Source organism: Cyrtonyx montezumae, unplaced genomic scaffold, assembly GCF_038088225.1.
Source record: "Cyrtonyx montezumae isolate F1298 unplaced genomic scaffold, pur_monq_1.0 scaffold_9, whole genome shotgun sequence".
Lineage (NCBI taxonomy): Eukaryota > Metazoa > Chordata > Aves > Galliformes > Odontophoridae > Cyrtonyx > Cyrtonyx montezumae.
Window position 1 is genome coordinate 9,601,934 of NW_027072100.1, and position 27,405 is coordinate 9,629,338.

The 27,405-nt window shown below is 46.3% G+C and overlaps 1 protein-coding gene across 1 annotated transcript; it reads left to right on the plus strand.

Moving 5' to 3' along the window:
* Positions 1-20,464: 20,464 nt before the first annotated feature.
* NPBWR2 (neuropeptides B and W receptor 2) lies at positions 20,465-21,463 on the plus strand. Its single transcript, XM_065754332.1, has one exon. It carries the CDS (start codon positions 20,465-20,467, stop codon positions 21,461-21,463), a length of 999 nt encoding a protein of 332 aa, XP_065610404.1.
* Positions 21,464-27,405: the final 5,942 nt, after the last annotated feature.

Consider the following 27,405-nt stretch of genomic DNA (forward strand, 5'->3'; position numbering starts at 1 on the left):
GGGAATAAAGCAACTACCAGAGGTCAGCAGTCACCAGGTCTGGTACAGGTAAGCCCTACCCACTGTGATTTGTTAATTGCTTTTCTGGACTCAATCATTTCCATATTATTCATCAAGTGTCAGAGCCCAGCAAACAGGGAAAAAAAGCAGAGACCACATGTGCAGATGCACAGGCCTGGCAGGTCTTTGCATTTACCAAAAGATGACATATTCTTTCTTCTCTCTATAGCCTTGAATTCATCAGATTAATATTTTTTTCTCTACGCAGAAAAGAGTTCCCCCCTTTGCCTCCCATTTCAGCTATTGAGCTTCACACCATATTGCAAAACCTATTTCCTGAACTGTGTATTTATTTGATCTTTGTGCTCTACATCTGTTTCCTTATCTGTTTGGCTGGCTGGTTCCTTGGGCTGCTTTTGTGAGTTCATCAGTGAGATAGTGTACAGCTAGCAGAAAAAAAAAAGATACAAATAAAGCAGAAAAAAAAAGGAGGAAAAACATAGAAAAGAAAAAAGGAAAAGAAACTTAAAAAGATCAAGAGCAGAGCCATCAAACATGAGATTTCATTTTAAATATTCCCAAACCTTCTTATTTTGTTTTAGCCTTTTTTTCCCTATTATTCACTGTGAAAATGGCTTACTCCTTGTGGTCCCCAGTCTAAGGATGCAAGAGAAACCAAAGAACAGATGAATCACATGAAAATGAAAAAGAAAAATAAAAAGGAAGTTACTTTTTATCCTTAATGTCATTAAGGCTTAGGACGCAAACACTAATGAGAACTATAGAACTGACCCTGATGTACAGGTCAGGATTCTCAACTTGCTGCTAAATAAATGGAATATACCAGGGAGGTTGTGGCTGCAGTAGGGACCAGCTGGGTGGCAGCTGGGGACATGAGCTTCCATGCCACATCTATGGCATTTTTGCAGCAAAGTGCTCTTGGCCACAGCATTGCTCTTTTCTTTTTCTGTTTCTGGACGTGGGACCACACTGAGCGCCGTGGGGACCTTGCACCCCAACATCCCTGACAGAGAATGTTGAACACCAAAACTCGTGTCATCTTTTGCTCTTACTTTGCATAATGACAGCTGTTAGTTGTTTCTCATAGAGTCCATGATACTGCTGAATAATTCATCGTATTCTCCCCTCACATGTCACAGCTTTGAAAGAAGCAGCACTGAGCACTTGCAGATGCAGTGGGTTGGCATTGCATGAGTCCCAGTGGTGTCACTGCATGGGGCTAAGGGTGGTCCCATTGAGCCAGACAGAATGGACAACATCAAACAGCTTTCTAGCAACACAATGTAAAAAATAAAAATAAAAAAAAATCAGGAAAACAGGTTAATTGTCCTCAGCCAGGCAATTCTCCAGGTCCTGATTGTGCAGCTGGCAAATGGGCACTTGTGTGAATAGGTCTGCCAAAACTGCTGGCTCTACTTCGCAGTGAGAGCAGCCCCCACCCAAGCCTTGCCTACTCAGTGACATTATTTTGTCACTTAAAAGGTGCAAGCATATTCTCTCTAATTTGCTAAACTGACAAATTTACTTGTCTCAGGGGACAACCTTGTCTCCACCCTCACCCGTTTCAGCCTTGTACACTCAGTTCATAACATGAAAAGGCTTTTCCGTAATTTCTTCTCCAGGAAAGAGGGAATTGATCTTTTATTTTTAACATGACAGCCACAGCTTAAATTGACATGTTGACTGCAGAAATCCACTGCTCATCACAGCAAAAGCTGATGTAATAGTGCCTATTACTCCAGTAATAGAGGTCTTCCTGGGGGTGAATGGATTGGTATAAAGGAGTATATGAGTGGGAGAGATGAGTGACAAGACTGAAATGGATGAGGTCATCTCACCTTGGTGTGCATCAGTACCAGGAGGTAAAGGAAGAAGCTGAAGCTGAGAATCATGGAATCACTGAGGTTGGAAAAGACCAGCAAGATCACAGAGTCTAATCATCAACTCGTCCCCATCATATTCACAAAACCACATCTCTCAGTGCCACCCTTCCGTGCTTCCTGAACATCTCCAGGGATGGTGACACCACTACCTTGGTATTACTGGTCTTTCAAGAGAGAAAGTTTTCTCTAATATCCAACCTGTAACGTCCCTGGTGCAGCTTGAGATCATCACCTCTTGTCCTAATGCAAGGGGAGACAGCACTGTTTTGAATTAGAATATCTCCTGCACAGTGCAAGACCAAAAAAATAAAAATAAAATGGAAAAACAACCATGACACACTTATTACCTTGCTAATGCATGCAATTCAACACACTCATTTTGTTTTTAGGTCAATCCAGGTCAATGGGACCCAAAGGCCTGGAGGAAGGGCTCCTGGTTTCCCTCCAACCAACAGCAGGTGAGAAGTCTACCAGGGTCATCACAGAAAAGCATGTGCTGAGCCTTCTTTAAACATTCTTATCTCAAATTCTGAATGCATAAAGCAAGTTAGGAGGATCAGATTGTTCAAAAGCAGGATGCTTTTTGGAAAAACCTTTTAGAAAGTTCAGGACGAAGGAGACATTTCCACCCGACGCACTGCCTACCTCACAATTATTTCAGGATCCTGTTGATTTGAAGTTTCCATTTTTACCTCCTGCCAACTCTTACCTGCTCAGATCATCTCATTTTGCTGACAGCTGTCATAGCCACGTGCAATTTGTTATGCACCAAACTGCACAAAGTCTCAGGCGCTCACTAAGTGAAAGCTCACTTCTTGATTTTTGGGACCAGGAGAGGTGTGCTCAGTTGAGAAGTGAGAGAGTTTGATTTTCAAATCTACTCCACACAGCATCACCAATATACTTGCAACTCAAAGGAATCTACTTTTTGTCTTCTCTTAAAAAGAGAGCTGCTCCTGTGGGTGACACTGTGTGCAGAAAATGCAAATAGCTGTGATTCAAACACTGCTTCTGAAGGGATTGTTCTCTGCTTTCAGATAAGATTAAGAGCTCAATTATGGTACAGAAAGGGTCTTTCATTAAAAATGCTTTCATTAAATCACACATAGAACATAATAAGGACAAATTATAAAGCTCTTCAGAAACACAACTGTGCCAGACTGCAAGGTACAGAGGCCTGGTGGAGGCAGCATCAGCTGCTTCTCCAAAGCCTTCCTTCAAATAAAGGAGTCCCACATACCTCCTCTAACTACAGTTCTGAGGATAACACATGAGCAGGTACCTCTGGGCACTCTGCAAACGTGTTCCTTCCAGAGGATGAAAATAAGCACACATTCACACATTTTATATGTGCAATAGTATGTTCAGCTAACCCAAGAAAAGCCCAGAACTCAATAATTTCAGTCCTCAATAGGTAGCAGGAGATCAACAACAGATTTTTAAAGATTTAAGATTCATTTAATGTGTAAGGCATGACTCAACTATTTAAAAATCAACCACCACAAATCACACCCAAGGGCAAGCTTGTTTCATCCTGGCAATCCTCTTATGCTTTCCCACCTGCAAGCCCTTCAACCAAACAAACTTCAGGTGAGAAGGAAAGCTAGAACACAAGCTCATCCGGCAGAAGAGAGATCCCAAAGGCTCTCAGCCAGAGAGCTCTGTGTCCTAGCAGCCAGGTGAGCCAAATCTTCCAAAGATACCAAATGCACAGAGCAAGAGGATGAGGAGAGCATGCCCTGGGCTTTTCAGACATCACAGCTGAGAGGAGATTAAATCCTGATTTATCCAATTATTCAGGAAAGAGATCAAGCCATGGGAGAGTGCTCAGCAAGTAGCAGCGCTCATAACAAAACGTTAGCAGGTACATGGAAGGAAGAAGAAACTTGGACTGCATACATCCCAGCATTCCTCTGCAGAATGCACTGTGCAGTGAGTCACAGGCACCTGGCTCAAAATGTGGGTGGCAGAGCTGAAGAGTCCACTGCTAAACCAATGGAAATAATTAAAAGCATATAGAAGTAAGCATGCTGATTAGTGCTGAAGGAAGCACCTAAAGAGGCTAGATGTCAGAGAGTAATTTGTGTGATGAAGATTAAATAGATGCTGCTGTTCATTACACACCAAAAGACTGACAGACCATTCAAAGAAGTGAAAAAACAATTCACTCACCACCACTGGAAAGCGGTGTTGAAAGCAACCCAGAATTCTAATTAAAGCAGCAGCTTTCAGAGTACCTTTGATCTAGAAATTTATCAGTATACACACCAAGGGCGAAACAGCCACACAGATACTGTGATCTCCACTTTGAGCTGGGGCAGGAAAAGGTGCAAATCTCCACCTCCCATGCTGCAGAAACCAGATGGAGAGAGACAGCAGAGAGCACAGCCCGTGCATGCAGTCTCTGTGCACAACTCTGCTGGGCTTGGGATGCTCATGGGGACACCAGCCCTCAGCACTGAACCCCAGAGGAGAAAATCAGCACAGGTCCCAGGGGCCAGGGCAGCCCCTGCATGCCTTAATTACCCTTGCACAGATGGCTGAGGACTTTGTTCTCTCTTTCCATGCCGTGTTAGCAAACATCTCCCTGCATGCTGGCTCCTGCAGAAACATCAACCTTGTGATATGACCACAACACGGTAGCACCTATGTACACATATGCAAAACTGCCATCAAAAACATGCATCATTGCTCCTCTAGAATAACACACTTTTACCTGTGCATCAGCTCTTCGAGAAAACACTCAGTGTAGGATGGCCAGTGAAAAAAATCAAGTGCCTCCGTGGAGCAGTGGGCTGGTTTTATTTCTTCTCCTTAGGTCATTAACTGCGGGTTTCATTAGGCTGCCTGCAGACAAAACATAATTGCTTAGTGGTTACTGCCTGGTGAATGGCCATTTGGGTTTATTAACGGCCTCACAGCTGTAAACCTGTCAGGGAAATTCTTTTAAACATGTCTTGCAAAGTTTGTTCCTTCTCTAAGAAGGTGTCAGATTGATAGACTGATGCTTGAAGGAAATCCCCCATAAGCAGTGTTTTAATGCTGTTTAATGGCACTTTTGCACTGAGCTCTGTCTCCAAAATCCACAGGGACCATTCTCAGATGGGGGCTCTCAGATCTCTGTGAAGTTAGAACTTCAGTGTTCATTTTTACAGGAGTTTTACAGCCCAAGAACCAAAGCCATAAAACTCTGCTCAAGCCCTGAGCTTTCTCGAAGTGCAGACCCTTAGGTCTGAGGGACATGGTTTAGTGGGCCTGGGTGATGAGCTGATAGTTGGACTTGATGATCCTTTCCAGCCTTAATGATTCTATGAAGCTTTGTTTGGAGCCAAGCCTACAAAGTCCTCTTTAGCAGCGCTCTGTTTTAAAGCTTGGCTCCCGACAAAGACAGACTCTACTTAATTTAGTTGAATATCAGACATTATAATTGCTCTGACAAAATGCATAGCTCATCCACTCTTAATTTACTTCTCCTACTTGCAGGAGAGCTAGTTGTATCAGCCCTATGCACATCCTCACTCCTACAACACTTTGACAGCTCCTATTTAACTTATTACTATGCAGACATGTTGTATTAAAGTTTACCTGAATGAGGTCTTTATCCAGTTCCTGCAGGAGCTAATGGAGAAGATATTTCAATAAATACAACGTGGCTATTATCTCAGGGGAAGGAAAAAAAAAGAAAAAAAAACAGAAAAAAGTCCTGCTTAAATTAGAATGAGAATTCTGCCAGAATCAGTATTCCTTTGTTTCACCCAACTATTCACTAAAAGCCCCCACTCACTTCTAGCAATCATAACATAGACAATTATTTTAAGAGTCATGAACCTGTAATACAGTTAATTATGGTCTCTGGCACCTTCTTTTCTTTTTTATTTTAATCTCTATATTTTCTTCAACAATAGTTAGTTGCCCTTATCCTCTTTATCTCCCATTTAATCCATTTGCTATCACTTTTCCCAGCACAGCACACGCCATTTCTGTAGCATCCCCTAAGCACCAGAAGCACTGGTCACTATGTCACAATCCCCACGCCATCCCCATCCCCTGCAGTCCCACCCCTCCAGCTTTCCCTGCATGTAGTAAAACCAAGGTCAGCCAGATGCAAATGAGATATATGAAGCTGAAGCGTGACAAGGTGATGATTGCTTGATGAGTGTAAGAGGAGATAAAGGTCTTGACCGTGTCTCATTTATTAAATCACCCACAGTTGCACAGGGACAATTAAGGACAGAGACACGACGCTCCTCTGACCAGCTTCCCAATGTCATTGTTACTGCCATTAAGACAAAGAGGGACAGGTTACACACATCCTCTTAGCCTAGCTCCTGTTGTGATGAAAGCATTGCTAATAATAATCATAAATCGAGATTTTCATTGCATAAGCTGCAGCTTTCTGCCCTCTCAAAGAGGGAAACATTTTGCTGGTAGATGTTATGAGAAGGAGCCTCCAATTTGTCCTGGAAAAGCTGGATAATGATATTCCTGCTCTTGCAAGGAAAGTGACTGCTGCACACCTATAACGTGCACACCAAGGCTTTGTCCCACTGGAGTTGTCCAAGGACATGGGCAGCATCATGGAAGGTGAGGTGAGCTTGACCCAAGAGAGCCACTCAGCCCTTTGCTGAGGGCTAAGGCAAGCAGCAGAAAATTAACTGGTGCTCACGTAACCAACATGTAACAGCCACAAGGTGAATAAGGATTTGAGTTTGGAGAATAACACAAGAAACAACACTAAACAGTAAGAGGTAAGGAAAATACCTCACTCCAACAGGGCAGAAAATGAAGGTAAACAACTCAAAGAAAAAGCAAAGGGTGGGAAAAAGAAACAAACAGATCCAAAAACGCCCACAAACGAAAACAGCAGCTAACAAATAGTAAGCATGATACCCAGAGCAGAAACAAGCCCAGAAGATGAGGGAAGAGCTAAACACGTACTCCAAATAACATAAGAAGTGAGGGGAGCTTGCGTGAGAAGAGGAGGAGACAACCTGAGGAGCACCTCCGCATACCTGATCCATTCCACACCCACGAGGTGGCTTTCTAATCCATGTTTTCTTGCACCATGAGACAAAAATCTAGGAGCAAGAGAGCAAAGTTCAGGAGAAGCATGGCTTATTAAGGATAATCCTGCACAGCACACAAAGAAAAGAAAAAAAAAGAGCCTTACACATCAGTAGGGCCACACCTGGGAGATTGGGAGATACAGTAGCTCAGAGAAGGGGACAGGGGAAGGAGAAAACAAGCATCAGAAAACAAGAAAAACCAAAACCTGAGAAGGGGATTGCTGCTGAGTGCCCTGGAGGTGATGTGCTTTTATCCCCTTCCCTGCCAAGAGGGAATGCTCCTGGGGTTCCTTAATGCTCATCACACCTGTGCTGAGAGGACAGGGGCAAGTTCATTTGTCGGTAATTATATTGATTAACTCCCCCAGCTACTGAGTTCAGGAGTCCCAAAGTGCCTCAGGTTACAAATGATTGCAGAAGGGAAGAGCTGTGCTGAGTGGTGCTGCAGATGCCCAGCTCTCCTTCCCTGCCCCAGGCACAATGCTGTTCTATCTATGCTACAGAACAACGTGGGATGTTTGCCATTCCCATCATAACCACAGCATCTCAGAAAAACAAAGCATTTGCCTCCTTCTTCCCAGATCTAAAATCACACCAAGCTTACCAACAGCCTCAAGAATACATTTCTATTAAATATCTCCATCTTTCAAGGAAAAAAAAAAAAAAAAAACCTCTCAACTTTTTTTTTTTCTTTCTTCTTTTTTTGTGCTCTTAAAAAATCAACCAGAGCTCTTTGGAATAAGCTGCCACCCCATTTGCTTGTTTTTCCCCTTTTGGTGGAACATTTTCTCTCTGTTGTTGTTTATACTGGTGCATCTCTATATCTGGCTGCTTAAAATAGCACGATGAGATACCAGGGATGGAAATCTCTGCTCTTGCACATCCAGTGCGCCTGTTGTTGGGAGCCTTAAATCCAACTCTCTGGTGGGATGAAATAGATGCCACTAATCCAATTTCTAAAATATCAGGCATCAAGCTGACACCGTTTTAAGACTGAAAAAGCCAATTTAATCAAACTTCTGCTATTTTCTCTTTTTTTCCCTTCTACAATTTACGGTGGCAGAGAGAGGAGAGAGAGATTGCTTGGGGAACAATGTTTTCAAACCTCTACAGATAATATAAAACTGCACTACCACATTCTGGGCTGTTACACTCACAGCCCCAGAATGCACTCCATCTCCTCATGCTCCTGTTTGCTCGAAGCACTGCAGAATGAGGTTTGTCCTTCTGTGTTTGTTTGAGCATGGCACTCTGTATAGCTGCAGGGATGGAAGGTAACTGGAAGCAGGCAGATACAAAGCAGGAATTTAATTGCAAGTGGTGAATATTTGCTAGGTTTTATTCACTGCTATTATTATTTCCACTTATTTCATCACTGCCCATGAGAAAATGCATTGACACTCCTAATGCAAAAACCAGGAATCTTTTCTTTTCTTTTTTTTTTTTTTTTGGATATGATGTGGGCACCTCTGAAGCTTGGAAGGAAACAGATCCCAGTCTGAAGGAGCTGGGACTTGCCACAATAAATGGAAGAGAATGCAATTAATTCTGGCAACACATTGACTGGGTGCAAATCCCTTGGGTATCTCTTTGGCCTGAGCTTTGTCTCTGAGATGGCAAAAGGGATTTTGGCAGGTTTACATCAGCTGGTCTGGTTGTCACCTGTCAGGACACCACCGGCAGCAGCATGCAGAATAAAAGACTTTGTGTAGGTTATCCGGGTCATAGTTGGAGCCAAGAAGTTTGTAGTACATCTGTCTGCTCAACCCATCTCCACGAAGGAAGAGAAGCCTGATGTAAGCTTTAGGCCTCCTCATCCACAATAAACATGCATTGCAAAGCTTTGCTCCTGGATTATGCTAACTTTTATTAGAAGGTTCAGAACTTAATACTGTTCCTGGCTAAGCTGCAGAGATATTTCAGATCAGGATGAGATCAGCACAGCTCCTGTAATGCATAGCAAGAATTGTCAGATCTGGCTGTTTTGGCCATGCAAACTGATGCTTTTATATCTCTTGTGCAAAGGTTTTTATTAGTATGTCACCTATGTGCCCCATGCTGCTGAGGGAGCTGTCCTTTCTGCCTAGCCCTTGTGGGGCCCCTCCTTGTCCTTGCTCCTCAGCAGTTACTGACAGTGCCATGCAGTACTCCATCCCTGCTTTCCTCTGCCTTTTCCTCCCCAGCTGCCTTCAGACAGAGTGTGTGGGCACTGCCTGACAAGCTGACAGCAGCAGCATTAAAGTGTCACCTTGTTGACATAGTGGTGCATGTCTCAATGTCACATTGAGTCCTACACAGCCCCACTGTGAGGCTGTGACAAAACCCAGATGCAGGGACACAAGGGACAAGGTGAGACCGGGCCCCAGCATGGGGCAGCAGCTGTGCTCTGAGGGTCCCTGCCCCACAGCCACCTCCCATCCCACCATGTCCCCCAGGAGATGCTCCTGGGCAGCAACACATGCTTCCAAGAAATATAACTTTCAAGCAGCAGAATTGGAGAAATGCAGGAAGAGCTGAAGCTAATGAATAGATGAGGATAGGAACTACTTGTGCTGCAAAGGCTTTTGTCAAAACCCCTAGTGGTCCAAACATATTTTGTCCCACAGAGCTAGCAGCAGCCCTCTGCTGTAATTCAGTTATTGCCAGCAAAGGAAAATATCCTGGAGCTTGTTTGGTACACTACAGTTAATATACATTCTTTCAAAATCCTGAAAATGCAATTGCATCAATTCTTTAGAAAAAAAAAACAACTACTGCTCTGAGTGGTTCTAAGCCAAGAGTTTCTTCCTATACCCACTTCAGTCTTCAAGGTAAATATTTTCTCAGAAGACCTCTTCAAAAGTCTAAAGTTATTTTTAACATAAATAACTTCATTATTTTGTTCCAAATGATAGGAGAAGTCAGCTTGTCTCAGTCAGCTTTAAAAAAGTTATTCTTCCTGCTGCTTCAGAGAGGAGCAGTATTCTTTGTAGCAGGAAAATGGAGAGGGGAAGAGGTTTACTTTCCCCCGAGCTGCACAGTACTAAGAGGCAGCAAAGGCCTTCTAATATGAAGAGGGAAAACCTCTGAAGATGCTGCAGGCAAAGACACAGTGTGAGAATCAGGAGGTCCACAGGCAGACTGGGGACACCACCCAACCCCAACAAAAGCATTGAACTCCAGACTACCTCCCCTTGAAAAGAGAAACTCATCAGTGTGAATCAAATAGTTTTATAACAGTAGCAAGTCCCAGTCTGGGCCACTGCTCCATCAAGCTGCTGGATGTGCAACGCATCTCCATCCGTTTCGTCTCCGTGTCTGTGCTTGCTGGTGGGCACAAGTTTCCTCCCCATTTCCAGCCTAATTGCCCAGCTACTTCATTCTTCTGCAAACATTGGTTTTTGTATTTAATTGCTCTTCCTCTCCCTGGTACACAAAAGCCTTGCATGGCTGTAAATTATGCCATTTCTCTGTCATATTGCCCTCCAAGATGATTGCATGGATTTGGTTCTGACTCAGCAGTTGCAGACTGAACACCGTGAATTCAATAGGAGTTTTTCTACCAATTTCCAGAGGCTGAGCCCGTAGAGAAGAAATTACAGCAAAGACTCCAAACAGAGGCCCTAGGAAAGCTGATAAAATGCCTCATGCCTGTGTTTGCTGCAGGGAAGGATCAGCTTCCCTGTTTAGCACTGCTTATTAAGTCATTACAAACAATTAAAGCAGCAGAGGGGAGGAAGACGGAGCTATCATCTCCTGCTTCCAGCCTGTCTCTGCCCCCGGCATGAATTTCATGAGACACAAATCTCCCAGCGGGAACCTCTCAGCGATTGATTTCCTGCTCGTGAAATCCAGCAGGAAGATGTCCCGGCTTTCCTGCCAAGAAAGGGAGATGAAAGGGGAAATGTGCCTCGCACAGCTGCCATGAGAAACCTGCCCAGCCACAGACCGTGAACATCACATAGCACTCATGGGACCCTGTGGGACAGGTGCCTGTCCAAGCACTTTTGTGCTGTACTTCCCCAGCACAGATTATTTCCCATCCCATGTTTAGCTATTCTGCCTCCCCAAAAGCAGTGTGCTTAGGATTGCTTCAGAGCAAGGAAATGACAGGCGGAAGCCCGGGGAACAAGCAAGTTGAGCAAAGCACCCAAAAACCAACACACATTCACTTATCCACCCATTCTGACATCTCCTGGCCCCACTTAAATGCTCAAGAGAGTTTGAAAAGCCAAATATTTTTGAAGAATGGGCTGTGCAAACACTACCCAACAACAGTCTGTTTGCATAGCACAGTGATGAAGCTTCACGTGGTGGCACAGCACCACAGTTACTGGCAGTAATGCCAGCTCAATTGGTGCTGGGTTACCATTTAAGTCACTTTTCTTGCTTTTTACTTTAACTATGCATTTCACACACTGCAATTGTGCTTTCCTCCCTGCAGCCACCTGAATAGGATCTGCCGCTTACCTGGCTTTTATCCTACCTAATATTATTTTCCTCTATAGAACAGTCAAAATTGAGGTCATTTTCACACTGGAATCAAGCCCAAAAATTCTTCTTCTGATTTCAGTACAGATAACAACACTATGATATCTCCATTATTCAGGTGCTCCGGGGTAGCAAGGAAGGGAAAAGCAGTTCTGTGCCAGGGTTGGTTCAGGCTGAATATTAGGAAACATTTCTTTTCTGAAATAGCTGTGTTGCAGTGGCACAGGCAGCCCGGGGGGGTGGTGAAGTCACTGTTCCTGGTGGGGTTGAAGAAAGATGGAGATGTGGCACCAAGGAATATGGGTTGGTGGGCATGGTGTGAAAAAAAAAGAGTGAAAAAGGGGGGGAAAAAAAGAGAAAAATAAGAAGAAAAACAAAGAAAAGAAACAAATGTCAGTGGCCTCCATTTCTGCTGAACCCAGCTGCTGACAAATGCCAGGTGCTGTGCACTGCAAAGCCCATAGACCTGCCGGGGAGTGGGCACTGCCAGCACCTGATTGCAGAGTAAGTAGCTCATCATATCCTCCTGGTAAATTAGGATGTACTGGAGGACAGACATGTAATTGATTGCTAAGTAACCTGCGGAGACATGAAACTGCTCTGCAGTTATCTAGTACTCACTGAGCAACACAAAAAGGTTATTGATGCACTTGGGGAGTGTTTCTGTACAGCATGTGCTCCTGTAACTCCTGACATCGGAGGCAGAGAAACACATCACTTAGCATTTATGAGAAGAAAACAATTCTTATAATAAGAAATCAGCTTCCTGGCAAGGAGCCTTGGTGAGCGTTTGCAGCAGCCAGTGGAAATGGGACATCTACAAGGGAGTCATTTTCAGCCGCCTTCAGGTGAGATTGAGAAGCAGGAGGAGGCAGATCTCAGAGCCCACATGTGCTCTGTACCAATAAAATGACACTGATGTCACTGAGGACCACTGCCACTACATGGAATGGCCAATCCAGTCCTAACGCAGCCCTCCAACCCAGAATACCTTCTGCTCAGGCTATGGTCTGAAATGACAGACTCAGCAGTAGGCAGGGCCCGAAGGAGCTCTGTGCTTGGAGAATGTTCTCTTTGGAAAAGAGAGGTGTGGTGGGTTTTGTTTTATGTTCTTTTATATTTGTAGGTTGTGTTGTTTTGTTTTCTGCTTAGAATCATAGAAACGTTAAGGTTGGAAGACCTCCAAGATCTCCAAGTCCAACCCCAGCCCACCCTACCACACCATGCCCACTGACCACATCCCATAGTGCCACATTCTTGAACACCTCCAGGGATGGTGACCCCACAACCTCCCTGGGCAGCCTCTGCCAACACATCACCACTTTTTCAGAGAAGAAATTGTTCCTAATATCCAACCTGAGCCTCCCCTGGCACAACTTAAGGCTGCTACCTCCCAATTGCTTCTCCTCCACAAGAACCTGTGACTGTTCACACAAAATCACATCAGTAGGATTTCTGATGGGGAGCTGCCGTTCCCATGCACAAAGCTTTACGTCCCCATGGAATTTGATTCTGGAGGATTTGTTGTCGAGCTCTCTGGGGTTTGGGATCCAAAACTGTCAAGGGAGGAGAGTCATGTCCAGCAAATTGACATTTGCTGCTCTTTCAGGTCTTTCTGCCACACATTAAATCCATCCTCACCCTCACTCAAAACCAAATACCCCAGTCCATCCATGCCAACAGGGTGCAGATGAAATAGCTCCACCAGTTGGAAACCTTGATTTGCAGCAATGCCTCATCACTTTTCTTTTGTTTTGCATTTCACAGCACACCATTTCCTACTGAAGTTACTCAACTTCCATTTGCTCATGCACGCTGAAACTTTCAACAGGGATCACGCTCTCACAAACTGAATTTTCATTAGCAGCACTTGCCTGCATGAGTTACAATGACCTATTTAAACTGATCAGCCTGGCACGAATCACAAAAATGAGCTTTGATAAGTGGTTGTAGTCCATAGAATCAAGTTGGGCTACACTTGAACCCAGCCTCTTGTTTATCTCTTTTTCCCTCCCTCCCCCCCCCTTAGAATAATTGGCAATGACATAATTCAGCTTTCTTGGCTGGTCTGAAGAGCATTCACAGAAAGGTGCAGCTCTACACAACCACCCTGGAATACGTCATGTTGGAAGACAGATCTCATGCCTTTTTTTTTCTTCTCTATTTAATCTAAACAATGACCACTGTACAAAGTATTAAAACATTTTTTTCTAAAACACGATATTAACATGGAGATGAGTCATTTTACTGTCACAACACAGGCAGGGAGGGGCAACCGGATGGAACAAAGCAGCAAATTCATTCAGCAGCAATTTGCACTCCATAACCCTCTGATGATTGGGCTTTTAGGCCAGATGAGCTCTGCTACTTAAGCAGACAAAGTGACAAATTTAGCTGTTGCTTAGAGATATTGGAATATATTGCACACAGCCAAGCATCCCCAAAGGGCTCTGTGCTGCTCTTCTGTGGGTGCATTAACACCGCTGCAATGCTGTTTGCAGTCAGGACTCAGTTTCAAAGTGAGTGAAGCAACATCAGAAACAAATCTTTTGGAAGAGACACTTCTGTTATAAAATAAATAAATCAAGAAGTAAAATCATTTCACCTGAAAGTGGCACGGAACACCAAGGGTTGTTAGGAACCAACTGCCAGTTTAATAGCAACCAACGAAGCAAGAGCTCCCACTTATCATGCATGTCCTGCACGCCCCATTGTGGGTGAGGAGTCAGGAGAGCAGCAGATCTCTGCCTGCTGATTCACACCCACTGCTTTTCCACCCATCAGGGCAGATAACCTCCTCTTAATTATCCTTTACACTAATCCTGTTGGAGTATTCCCCCTTACACCTCTGAGATCACGCAGCTCTGCCAGAGACCACCAGCTCTGCCATGCACAGACACCTTAGTAACCAGCAAGAAAACATAGCCCTGCTCACATTTCAGTGCTCACAGGCAAGTTCGAGTGTGAACAGCATCCCAAGAGGACTACAAGTGCAAAGAACTAACTGCATTCTGCAGTACTGCAGCACTGGCACACAACATGTCTGGCTTTTTTTTTCCTCGTGGGTACAGGACCTGAAGTCAGACTACACTGAAACCATGACTCAGTGTGCAGATGAAAGAAACCCATGACAGGGAACAGCAACAGTTCGAAGCCCAGAAGGCAGATTGCTCCCTGCTCTTTTCTAGGGCTGCAGCCACTAGCAGTGCACTCAGTGACATCAAAGTCCCAGTGCTGCACTGAAGCCAGTGGGGCCCTGGCATCCCATGTTGAATACCACCTTCTCTCTACTCCCAAAGGGCTTAGAGAAAAACAGGAGATGCATTTTCCCCACTGAGAAGCCCTTACACAAGCTCACAGCAACAGCGTTGTGACAAGAGGAGCCCTGGCTGCTCCCCATCACCTCTGAGCCCCCAGACCCCGCAGAGATGAGTGACATGGAGAAGAGCGGGTGTCCCCTCTATAAGCCTTCCTTACCCCCCAGTGGGCTCTGATCTGGGCAGACTCAGCCAGCACAGCGCAGAAAATCCAAGTACAACTTCCAGCCCTGGAGAAAAGCAGGGGGAAATGCTGGAGAGTAGAAGCATCCTGAGATGAAGAATCATTTTGATTTCTCTTTGGAATAAGGCTGAAACCATACCAAGAGCTAAAAACTGAGGGGTTTAAAGCAGCTCTCTAGCATTCTGTCTGCACCCTTTAAATCCTCACATACATCGGAGGAGGACAAGCCACGGATCCTTGCTTGCAAGGCCCTGGTACGCCGCCGGAGCTCCGTTAATTAACGATTGGGATGGCACTGCCAGCGCCAGGAGCGCTCCCCGCAGGGAACCGGAGCTGTCCGCGGTGCTGCCCGTGCCGCTGTCTGCGGCTTTATTCCCAGAGCCGCTCTGAGGAATAAGTCGCACAGCATTTATCTTAATTGCTCCCCTGCAGAGACAGCAACGGGGCAGTTATTGATACATCCCTCACCTGACAAGAACAGGCCATTTAGAGGACTCATTACTATTTTTTTTTTCTTTTAAGCACCTTCATTATAACTTTTCTTCTCCCCAGCTTGCAGCAGGATGAATGCGCCAGCGGCTGCTGAATCCATCACAATTGGTATTGCCATTCAGAGGCACCTTTTTTATGAACAGTCTTCCAGTTTCCCAATGGAGAGCTCTCCTCCATCCCCTACCTAGTAAAACCAGCAGCTTCTCCTGGCTTTCACGGATGCAGCCCTTCCCCTAAGCCAGCTTGGAAGGGTTGGGAAGCTGCTGCAGATGTCCTGGCTCATGACAAAGAGCAGGAGAGGAGGGATAATAAGGTCAGGTTTCTCCTTTCCAGCTCATCCCAACACCCACAAACTCAAGCAGAAGAAAATTACTGGGTGGAGAGACCAAGCCCCATGAGCATCATCCAGGCAGGGATCCATGCATCTCAACAGCAGCTCCAAGGCAGGAGCTACAAAACAGCCAGTGTTGCCCCACAGTAAATAACACAACACTGCCTTTTCTTGCCGGAAACCACCACTTATAGATCACTTGACACAAACAGTGCTGAATGTTAACCTGCAGTGCTGCACCACCTTTTGAAAAGTATGGACAACTCATTCAAATAAATCACCCTAATAACCAGCAACCACGAGGCAGTCAGCAGAGAACATTTTGTTTTGGTGAGCAAAGTATTGATTTCACATCCATGTCCTTGAGATGAACTTGACTCTTTGAAAGCAGCAGGAGCCCAACGAAACAGGATCCTCTCCCGGCTAATCCCCCAGAGGGGGGAAGCAGAGCTGTTTTACCAGGCTGGACCCAGTCACTGCACTTCTCTAATGGCCTCAGAGACCCCCAGGATGTGTTGAGCACGCGACAGAAGTTCCACCTCATTGTCCCCCAGTTTCCTTGCTGGGGGGCTGCAGGAGTTTTGGACATCATCATTCACACTGCTGTCAGTAGGGGAGAAATCCTGTAGACAATTTGCTGTGTTCTCCAAAAGCAAAGAAGGCTTCAGCCCTGCTGGTGCCCAGAGCTGCTGCAGCCAGGCACCACTGTTCCCCATAGCCCCAAAGTGATGGATGGCCTCTGCCTGTGGTCAGCAGTGCATTTGCATTATGGAAGCAGTAAAGCAGCACTGATTTTGCAACATGAGGGATTTTCCCCTCCCTAAAATACTGTCTGCATTTCTGTTTGCACAGATGACTCAAGCTATACGGTGTGAACATGAGTTTCAAGAGGCAAAGCCCACCTGCATCACACAGGCTGCCAGGGATAGAAACTTTGTCCCTCTTGCACAGTGCTGGTGATAGGGCTGTTTGCATGACGATGGGTCCAAATGGCTTAGAGGGAAGATGCCACTTGTGGCCTTTGTAACAGCAAGTTAAACAGCACTTGCTTGTCTGAGCTTCATGCCACTGCATGTTTATAATCAGGTGGGAGGAATGCTCAGCAAGGGAAAATATAAAGGATAAATCCCCCTCACAGCTTCCCCTGCAGGCACTCCTCCTATACACACAGCTCTGGCTGAATCCAGAGCCCACAAAAGGGAAAGTTTAAGGTACTGCTGCAGCAATACAGTTTCACATGTGAATTTGGATTTGTTTGCAATCACTCTCCGTAAGTCAGTGAATTTTACTGCTTAAGAACAGCTCAGAGAAACATGGTCAGCGCATCCATTTTGGGATATAAAAGAAACAAAAGCCCCCTCCTCATACTAGACCACAAGATGAGATTCTTAGTCACCCTCTCATCTCCGGCAAAGCTTTAATCAAACACATCCCAACCAAGGCACGCAGGATGCTGTGCTCACTGTGGGTACTGGGAACTAACGCTGTGCACACAGCCCCCGCACCCTTCCCCTGGGAGTGCACCCCACAGACAGCAGCACCCAGGCACACAGCCAAAGCAATGTGAGAGCCAATGCCAGGGGAACAGTTTGGGAAGTGAAAGGAAGAGCATCAGGTGTTCTTTGTGCTGGAAAATAGAAAATCTTCCCATCGAAGCCTTCAATCAAAACACTTCTACAACTTTTGAGCTGGGGAATAGATCGTGATAATATCAATACTTCCACATTTCAACAGCAACGGGCAATAATACCCCTTGTCCTCACAGCTCTCTGCATCATCTTACAGCACAATTTGCAATACGGGAGGAAAGTCCATCAGCCTCTTCCCTCCCTGGGATGCACTGTGTGCAAGGGACAACCTCACCACCTACTCTGAAAGCAGCAGCTCTAAAAACAACAGCCAGGTAACATATGCATGACATCCACAGTATAGATTTTGCTTTGAAAGGTAGGTTCAGCCTGCCAGCCTCTTTTCTGGGAACTGATGGGGAAAAGAACAAGTCCCATCCAGTAAGAAGAACCACTGCTGCTGTCAGAACTGTGTCAGCTCCTTCACTTCCTCGCAGCAGTGATAGGGGTCCTTCTTGTCTCCATTCAGAGAGAGAACGTTTCTCAAAGGGTTGGATGTAAAACCTGTCATAATACCAGGAGATGCTCTCTGATACGCACGCAGTGCATCACAATGGCAGGGTACAGGGTTTGGGACCAGGCTCATGAGAAGTTCTACTCCTCCAGTGGGTGCCTGTGCCCAAATTCACCCCAGGACCCCTCCAAGCAACCTCACAGCCAGCAGGTGACATTCCCATGATGACAGTCTCACTGCAGATCAGTTACACCTGCAGTAGTGCTGCGCATCCCACCCAGACCTGCTCAAATCAGGGCAAGTTTCTGACAGCCTCACGTTCCTGCCCTAAGAAATCATATTTTTTCCCCAAGGAAGTTTCTCGCTGTGAACAGTAGATTTAGCATTTCACCCTCCCATATTTTTTTTTCTTTATTTTTTGATGTATTTTCCTTGGCAAAGAGAAGAGTGATTCCTAAATTAATGACTTCCCACTCCAGACCAATCACACCCGGCTTCCCCTACAACAACTCACAAACCATGCCACTCTTCTCCCCAAAAAAGCAAGAGGGCAGCTCAGGGGGAGACTATCTTCTGATGAAATAACATTTTTATAATTCCTATGGATGCTCCTCAGGCAATCTCCACTTTGCTTCCTTTTGCTGAGGTCTAGGAACTGGCCAGATTTTGGTAGAGATATAGAAAATACCAACAAGAGTTGTGCTCCAGGCCTGAAAAAAAAAAGACTGTCTGCTGAAAGGTCAGTTCTACCCATGGCCTTCAAGGAGATGCTTCAAAATGTTTGATACCCAACCTGTTACAATTCCCGCACAGGAATCTTGCTAGAAAAGGGTAAACATCCCCAGAAAAAGGGTAAACATCCCCAGAAAAAGGAGCAAAGTCAAACACTGTTCTTAACTGTATGGCTCATTCCAGCACACTGCCAGCAGAACACTGATGGATGGATGCCTCTCCCCTGCTATTAAAACAAAGGTCAGGCAGCCTCCAGCTGGGTGCTGCATTTAAAAGACGAAAGGAGAATGAGGACGACCTTTGGTTTCCTTCCTACATTCACATGAAAATAAAAGTGATCATATGCTGTTGCTGTCTTCGTTATTTAACCTGGGGTGCGTTTCTTCACAGCACTCCTGCACCTCTCCATGCACCTCCCAGGATTTAGCTGCCTTTCCAAAAACTGGACCTAGGAGCCCAGCTGGAAGCAGCAGCAATCTGGCAAGGTACAGCTGTTTATTTGTTCATTACCAGCTCTGTAATGTTGTGTGCCCTCCTCCCACTCCCTCCCCCTCCACACATCTGTGCATCTTCCCTTTTTAAAAACAGCCAGTGCTCCCTCCTATTGGGATATTCCAACTCTTCCCCTCCGCTGTTTCACACCCCCCCCCCCCAACTCAAACAGCCACAGCCTGTCAGCCCTGGGTGCTGCCTGTGCACCTCATTCCTGAAGAGAGCAGCCCTGCTTTCCAGCCTCTGCCTGATTTCCTATTTAAATAGCCCAGCACAGAGACAGAACTTTTCTCTCCCTCCCCCCACCAAAGGGAAGGAGTGCTAATTGCTCAGCTGTGCCATGCACACACGGCCACCATGTTGCTGTGATCGCAAAGATGGGTAACGTCAGCATCCCAGGGACCCTCCTCCAGCCGGGATCGGCGAGCCGAGGCTGAGCTACGCGGAGCAGCGGTGCCGGAGGAGTAGCAGAGCTGTGCACCAGGTAAGGGGCACCGCAGCCCTCCGTCCCTGTGCTGTTCCTGCTCACCACACGGCTGCACGACAGGCTGCAAGCAGAGCAAGGTGCTTCTCATAGCAGAGCTTGGGGACCAGTTGCCAAACCTGTGATCTGCGCAGGGGGTCGGTTGTTTTGTGCTCTTCCCTGCGGAGGAATTTTTGGAAGCACGGGTCAGGCGATAGCAGCGGATGTGGCAGCCGTGAGCAGAAGGGACGATTCTTTCTTTGACTTCATAGTGGATCTGCTTTCACGGTGCACCCCCCTTTCTTGGCTGGATAATCCTCAACTTGGGATTCGTGGGTTTCTCTGTCTGTGCCAACTTTTGCGTTCTGCCACAAGTGGATGCTCTTCATAGTGAGTACAATCATAACCAATCTCATTTAGGGAAAAAAGTTCCTTTAAATGCAGGTTAAGTCCCTTTAACTTAGTTTTGGAAATATTCCTTTAACTTTATTTTTCCACCTTCTTTCTTTCGCTAGGGCACCTTGAGAGAAGAGAATAGCTGTGTCATAAATGTTATTGTATGTGCAATCTCAGCTGCTGAAATGAGCTTGAAGTCTCCAATCTAAAGAAAGGCACTAATTAAATCAGCAATTCTCCTGATCTGATGTGGAAAAGCAAGCACTGTGCAAGTGATAAAGCCGTCCCCCACGTCCTCCAGGGGAGGAGGAAAGCTGCCCAGGCATAAAGCTTCCCCTGCACTCCTTGTTGCTGCCAGCCCTGAGGACTCTCACTGCTGACGGCTGAACTGGAGCCACCGGACCTATCCAGCAGACAAAACCTGTGGCTCACGAGGATGCTCTGATCGCTGTTCCACTTGCATAAGGGGATACAATTCTCATTTGCTTTGTTCATGAAGCCTTGGATGTCAGAGGACAGCCTGTGAGCAGCAGGCATGGGGAACAGCTCTCTGTGGGACAGTTTGAACAGCACCTGCAGCAATGCAGCCAACAGCTCCTACCTGGACAGCAACATGACATTCAACTTCACCTTCCAAGAGCAATCAGCTGATTTCTATGTTGTCCTCCCTGTGATTTACTCTGTAATCTGTGCTGTTGGGCTCACAGGCAACACTGCTGTCATCTATGTGATCCTCAAGGCTCCCAAGATGAAGACTGTGACAAACATGTTCATCCTGAACCTCGCTATAGCTGATGACTTATTCACACTTGTCTTGCCCATTAATATTGCTGAACACCTCCTCCACTACTGGCCCTTTGGAGAAGTCCTCTGCAAGGTCATTTTGTCCATAGACCACTACAACATCTTCTCCAGCATTTATTTCTTAACGGTGATGAGCATAGACAGGTATCTGGTAGTACTGGCTACAGTCAGGTCCAAGAGGATGCCACACCGTACATACCGAGCAGCCAGGATTGTCAGCTTGTGCATCTGGATCCTAGTCACCATCATAGTTCTCCCATTCATCATCTTTGCCAATGTATACATAGATGACCTGAAGATCAAGAGTTGTGGTCTCAATTTCCCCAAGCCTGAAAGGTTTTGGTTCAAAGCCAGCAGGATCTATACCCTCATCCTTGGCTTCGCCATTCCAGTGTCCACCATCTGCATCCTCTACACCATGATGCTCTACAAGCTGAGGAATATGCACTTGAACTCTAATGCCAGAGCTCTGGATAAAGCCAAGAAGAAAGTCACCGTCATGGTCTTCATTGTCCTGGCTGTGTGTCTCTTCTGCTGGACCCCCTTCCACCTGGCCACCATCGTGGCTTTGACCACCGACTTGCCCCAGACCTCCATGGTCATCGGTATCTCCTACTTCATCACCAGTCTAAGCTATGCCAATTCGTGCTTGAATCCTTTCTTGTATGCTTTCCTGGATGACAGCTTTCGGAAAAGTTTCCGGAAGATGCTGGAATGCAGAACTTCTTGAACAGTGGACTATGGGGCTTATGGCTCCTTTCCCTCCTGTGGCTTTCCAGGAAAACTTTGCAAACTTCAGAGGGTGGCTAACAAATGCAGAAGTGTTCTCTTCAGTTAGTACGTAACGTATGTTTAATGTATCATTTACCATTATCATTCAGTTTGTCCAGCGTTTTCCATCTTTGCATCCCCAAACTTCTCAAAGCTTCTCTCATTTTTAATCAGATCCCAAAGCAGTAAGGACAGAAAACTTCTTTTTAAAGGGTTTGCTTCTGCTACGCAGCAGTCCTTTATTGCCATCTGCTGTACAGCACAGTGAAGCTGGAGACCAGCTTTCAGAGTAAGGGGTGGTTGTTTCTCGCAGCAGGGCTAACGTTCACTTTGTGACATATCAACAGCACAGAGAATGCAAGATGAGTAGTTGGAAAGAGAAAATAAGCATTTTCATGTGCGAGCGTGCACACGTTACAGCTTCATTTTTGTTTGAGGGATGTCAGCCCCACAGTGGCTGCAGTTCTTTCTTGAGCTGCTAACAGAAGTTACATTTAAGCCAAAAGAAAAACCCGTGTCTTAAAAGTGCTGTTCAATATCACACCTTGAAGATATTGTGGTAACTGTGGGAATTCGTGTTAGAAATTATTTTTAACTAACAATTCTTGTTAAATGTCAGATATCTATTTATTTAAGAGCAATCAATGAAATAAACTACATGAGGAAAAAAACAAGAGGTCGGTCCTTCTTTCACTGCAGAAACCTTGTGCTATTTGTCCCATGTCACTGCTGCATATACTGTGCTTTCTCTACTGTAAAATCATCAGTTGGGCAGGCACCTTCCAGCTCACACAGCTGTGGAGGAACCTCACCCCCAGCACTCACCTACACAGCAGAGTAAGGCTTAGTGCCACAAGCAGTCTAAGTACAGTGTGCCCAGAAGGCCCATCCTTGTGGGAAGGAAGGAATGATAACCCTGCTTAAGGACTCCTCTCTATCCTCCCCAAACTTAGAAGCACCAAGCTGAGCTTTTATCTGCCCACACCTTGCCAGGAGAGCACTGACAAACCAAACAGAATGTAAAACAAGCCATGACACACAAAGCAGAGCCCACCCAGGAGCTGAATTACCTGGAGCATGGGCTGATGTCCATCCACAAAGTGGAGCAGCAGAACAAGCTCAAGCACTATCCAAGAGGCAATTGTAGAAGCAAAGCCTTCCTTCAGCAACATAACAGGCACCTGGAGAAGCAGGTAGGGGCCCCAGCTGAGGCCATTTGGTGTAATTCAGGACCATCAGTTCCCAGACACCAAAATCAGAAGCCTTCATCACAGCACGAAGACCACTTTTTTCTTTACTTTTTTTTTTTTACTTTTCCTTTTAGAAAACTGAAAGAGATTTGTTATACAACATTATTTGTATTGCCTCCTTTACCCAGTCATAGACCTGATGACATACTGCCCACGAGCTTCAGGGGCCAAGTTTTATGGCTCAAATCTATTTCTTGTTAGCTGCACCTTGTGCCTATGCCCCCTACCCCTTGTCAGAAAACACAAGGGTTTGTCCAAATCAGAAATGACAACGTGTGGTTAGCATGTGCATGGGGAGGGGGGGCTGTTTGCTTAACACGACCCAGTCACTGGAGGAGGAACTGGGAGGCATATGGAGAAGCAATCAGCTCTACCTGGCAGGTGCTGCTGGCTCCTAGGAGGCATTGCACGGCTCAAGGAATTTGCAGAGGAGAGGGAAGATCTGGCAGGTGGTGGTTGGGGGATGAGATTAGCGGCTGATTTGGGATGGAAAGCTAGGGATTGCGGGCCTGACCCACCTTCCCAGGGCAGGAGGGGGGTGCCAGCAGCAGGCGGGGTGCAGAGGCGTTGCAGCACCCCTGGAGCAGCTCAGGAGGAGCTGGGCAGTCCGATGGGGTGACACAAGCACCCACCGCATCAGCACGGCCGCCATCTGCTGGCGATGAGCTCCCGGGTGGGAAAACCTCCCAAACTGACACCCGCTGCACCCCGGGCGCAAATTGCCCCTCTGGGTACAGCGCGGCAGTTCATTAGCGTTACATCTGTAGGAAAGGCGACAGGAGCACCTGCGGAATCTGAATCGCTTCAAGACAGGAGGAGGCTCAGCTCCTCTCCTCTCTGGTGGGAGGGTGCACGAGTGGGTTGTCCCGTGCTGCGGGGGCTCCTGCTGCCCTGAGCTGCATCCACTCGGCGCTGAGCGGCACTCTCCGCTTGCGGGTCCGCGTCTCGCAGCGCTGCTCGGCTGTACAGGAAAGAGATGCTGAGCGCTCGGGCACAGCCTGGATGCAAGCAGAGCCAGGCTGCTGGCAGCTCACTCGCTCTTGGCACGAGTTCACCCTGAAAAAAAAAACCTGAGCGCTTGCTTGAGTCTCTGGCCGGTTTGTTGCAGACCGGACCGGCTGCATCTTGAAGGCTGGAAGCAGGGAAATAAATACCCTTAACAAGTCACCTAAAGAGTGCTCTGCTAGTGTTCTTCCTACCCACCCATTCAGTTCGTCAGGGTTGCAGGGGCCCCTGTGTCTCCCTAACCTATCCATGTGGCCATGTGTGGGGAAGGCAGCCCAACCCTGCAACCAAAACAGATGAACTTCCTTCGGGGATGCCTTAATAAACATTAAGATGCTGGGAAACCCCACATCTCCCTGCCTACACAGAGCTGAAGGCTTTTGGCTTGCCTGTCCCCACTCAGGGAGCAACATCAGGACATTGCCTTCCTTTATGGCCCTGAGACATGGTTTAGTGGGCAGGGATGGTGATTTGTTAGTGGCTGGACTAGGTGATCTTAATAGTCATTTCCAACCATAATGAGTCTATGATTCCCCCTATTGCCCCCTGTATGGGAACTGCTGAATCACGGCCTGAACCACTGATTGGTCACCTGAGGTGAGCACCAAGTCAGCCATGGGAGCACAGGTGAAGGTGATATACCTGTGTGGGTGGAAGGGGTGGAGCCTAGTTCCTCCTCTCTCAAACCCCATTTAAGGGCTGACCACCACCAGGGAAGGATCTCTTCTTGGAGATCCCTCCCATGTGGAGTCCTCTGCGAGCCTTGTCATCTTAAAGGTGAGCCATCTTCTCTTTTGTATTACCTGTATAACCGTTTGTATAGAACTACTTAAAATATACCATCTTCTATACTATTCCCTGGTGGAGTATCGTCATTAGGAGTTATTTACTCTACATTTGGCGAGCCAGGCAGCTCTAACTAAATCCATAATGTCGTTTATTTGGAGTATATTTAAATGGGCCAAGGGGGAGAACGTTACCCCCCTAGAACAGACAATCCCTGGTCTAATTCCAGGATTCATGGGGTCACCCTACTATGGATTGGCATCCGTTATTGAGAAATGGGGACCCATGCGGGTTCCAGGGACTGCCGCTCCTTCTCCATCTTATTTGACTGACTACTTTGTAGGATTAGATAAAGACATACTTATTACCAAGGAGCGGCGGTTAGCTGCCTCTGCAGTAGCCTGGCCATTAGTAATGGCCATACTCAAGTTAGATGTCGCAAATGTTAATATGGAGACTGAAAATCAGTTATTACGAGACCGTATTGAGAAACTGGAACAACAGCTGGGTACGTTAACAACCAAAAAGCCTGGCCTAAATGTCCCCACAAGACAAATAAGGAATATATTGGTAGAAGACACCCCAAAATCAGAGGAAGAAGACTCTGATATGACAGGGGAAAAGATCTCTAAGGCAGATCTCGAAACTCCATCTATGATGGACCCATTCGAGATTCGGCCTATTATAACTCAAAAAACAAAGAAGGTACAGGATAGACCAGCAGGGGTGCCTCCTGACCAATGGCCCCCTGCAGAAACCTGCCTCCATGTGACCGCTCGTCCATATACAGCTAATGAGTTGATGGACCTAGTACAGCGGTTCCATCAGAAACCAAGAGAAAGCATACCATCATGGCTCCTAAAGTTATGGGATGCAGGAGCTGAAAGTGTTTTAGTAAATGGAACAGAAATGTCAAAATTAGCATCTATAACGATAAACCCGGCATTAAGACAAAGATTATATGCAGCTGTCCATTATAATGAGGAAAACCATTCTATTATAGATTGGTTGATGGCTGCATGCCGCTTAACATGGCCTAACAAAACCGATATCCCTCTTAATACTGGTTTGTGGTCCTCTATGGAGGACCTCCAGACCTATATCAGAGAACTGGGTATGAGGGAGGCTCTGTATGCGGACACTTTTGAAAGCCCCGATACGGAAAAATTTACAGCGGGCATGAGAGATCTAATACTACAGCAGGCCCCCTCCCACCTATATGGGATGTTGGTTTCCATATTAAATCCATTGGTGGCATCAGAAGCCATCGTACAGCAGGCAGCCCAGTTAGTAGCAGACTTAGGGGAGACGGAGCGCGTAAGAACCAGGCGTAATGTTCGTATAGTGGAAGATGCTGAGGCCTTCCCTATTAGAACTAAAAAGCCTGCTCCACGGATGCCCCGATCAGGCCCCGTACGGGTATCCCGGAGGACTATGTTTAATGATCTCATACGGGCTGGGGTTGCATTTACCAAAATTGATGGGCAACCCAACCATGTTTTGTTACAGCTGTGGAAACAGCTTAGAAATGATCAGAAATTTCAGAGTGCTCCCAGAAAATCGGGAGTACGAATTATAGAAAAAACACCAACAACAACCTGGAATTTGGCTGACTTTATAATACCGAACAGAAGGAAAAAAAATCCGCAGGTGTCACAGGCTACAGTGCCTGAGCCACCTGTGGCAAAAGATTTAGATCTGGCAAAATTCATGGATTAACGGAAAATTCTGGTCCCCATAGGGCCTCTAGCTGTGACCGGAGGCCCTATGTAGAACTAACAATATTCTGGTCCAGGACAAATGTGCAGAAGGTGATGGCTCTAGTGGATACTGGCGCAGAAACATCGATTATATATGGAGACCCAACGAAATTTAAGGGTAATAGAGTGATGATTGGTGGGTTTGGGGGACAGACTATTCCAGTCACCCAGACGTGGCTGAAATTGGGGGTTGGGCGTCTCCCGCCCCGGGAGTATAAGGTGTCGATTGCCCCAATTCCAGAATATATCTTGGGCATAGACATTCTATGGGGTCTGGCTCTCCAGACAACTGTGGGAGAGTTCAGACTACGGCAGAGGTACATTAGTATCCGGGCAATACGGACAATATTGAGGGGCCATGCGAAACATGAGCCCATTTGTTTGCCAAAACCACGCCGGATTACTAATGTAAGACAGTACAGACTCCCGGGTGGGCAAGAAGAAATATCAAAAACAGTGCAGGAATTAGAGAAAGTAGGTATTATAAGGCCTGCACACAGCCCATATAATTCCCCCATATGGCCAGTACGGAAGTCGGATGGAACATGGAGAATGACGGTGGATTATAGGGAACTGAATAAGGTCACGCCGCCCATCCATGCGGCCGTACCCAATATTGCCTCCTTAATGGACACTCTTAGTAGGGAAATTAAAACCTACCATTGTGTCCTGGATTTAGCGAATGCGTTTTTTAGCATACCTATTGCTAAAGAATCACAAGATCAATTTGCATTTACGTGGGGAGGCAGGCAGTGGACCTTTCAGGTCTTGCCACAGGGGTACGTGCACTCACCAACATACTGTCATAATTTGGTGGCACGTGACCTGGCTGATTGGAGGAAACCAAACAGTGTGAACCTATACCACTATATTGATGACCTCCTGTTAACATCCGACTCACTGGAAGCAGTAGGGGAGGCAGCAGATTCATTAACTGCCTACCTAAGTGAAAGAGGATGGGCTATCAATCCTCAAAAAGTGCAAGGTCCAGGACTGTCCGTAAAATTTCTAGGGGTAGTCTGGTCAGGAAAGACCAAAGTATTACCTGATGCCGTCATAGATAAGGTTCAGGCATTTCCAGTCCCTACAACACCAAAGCA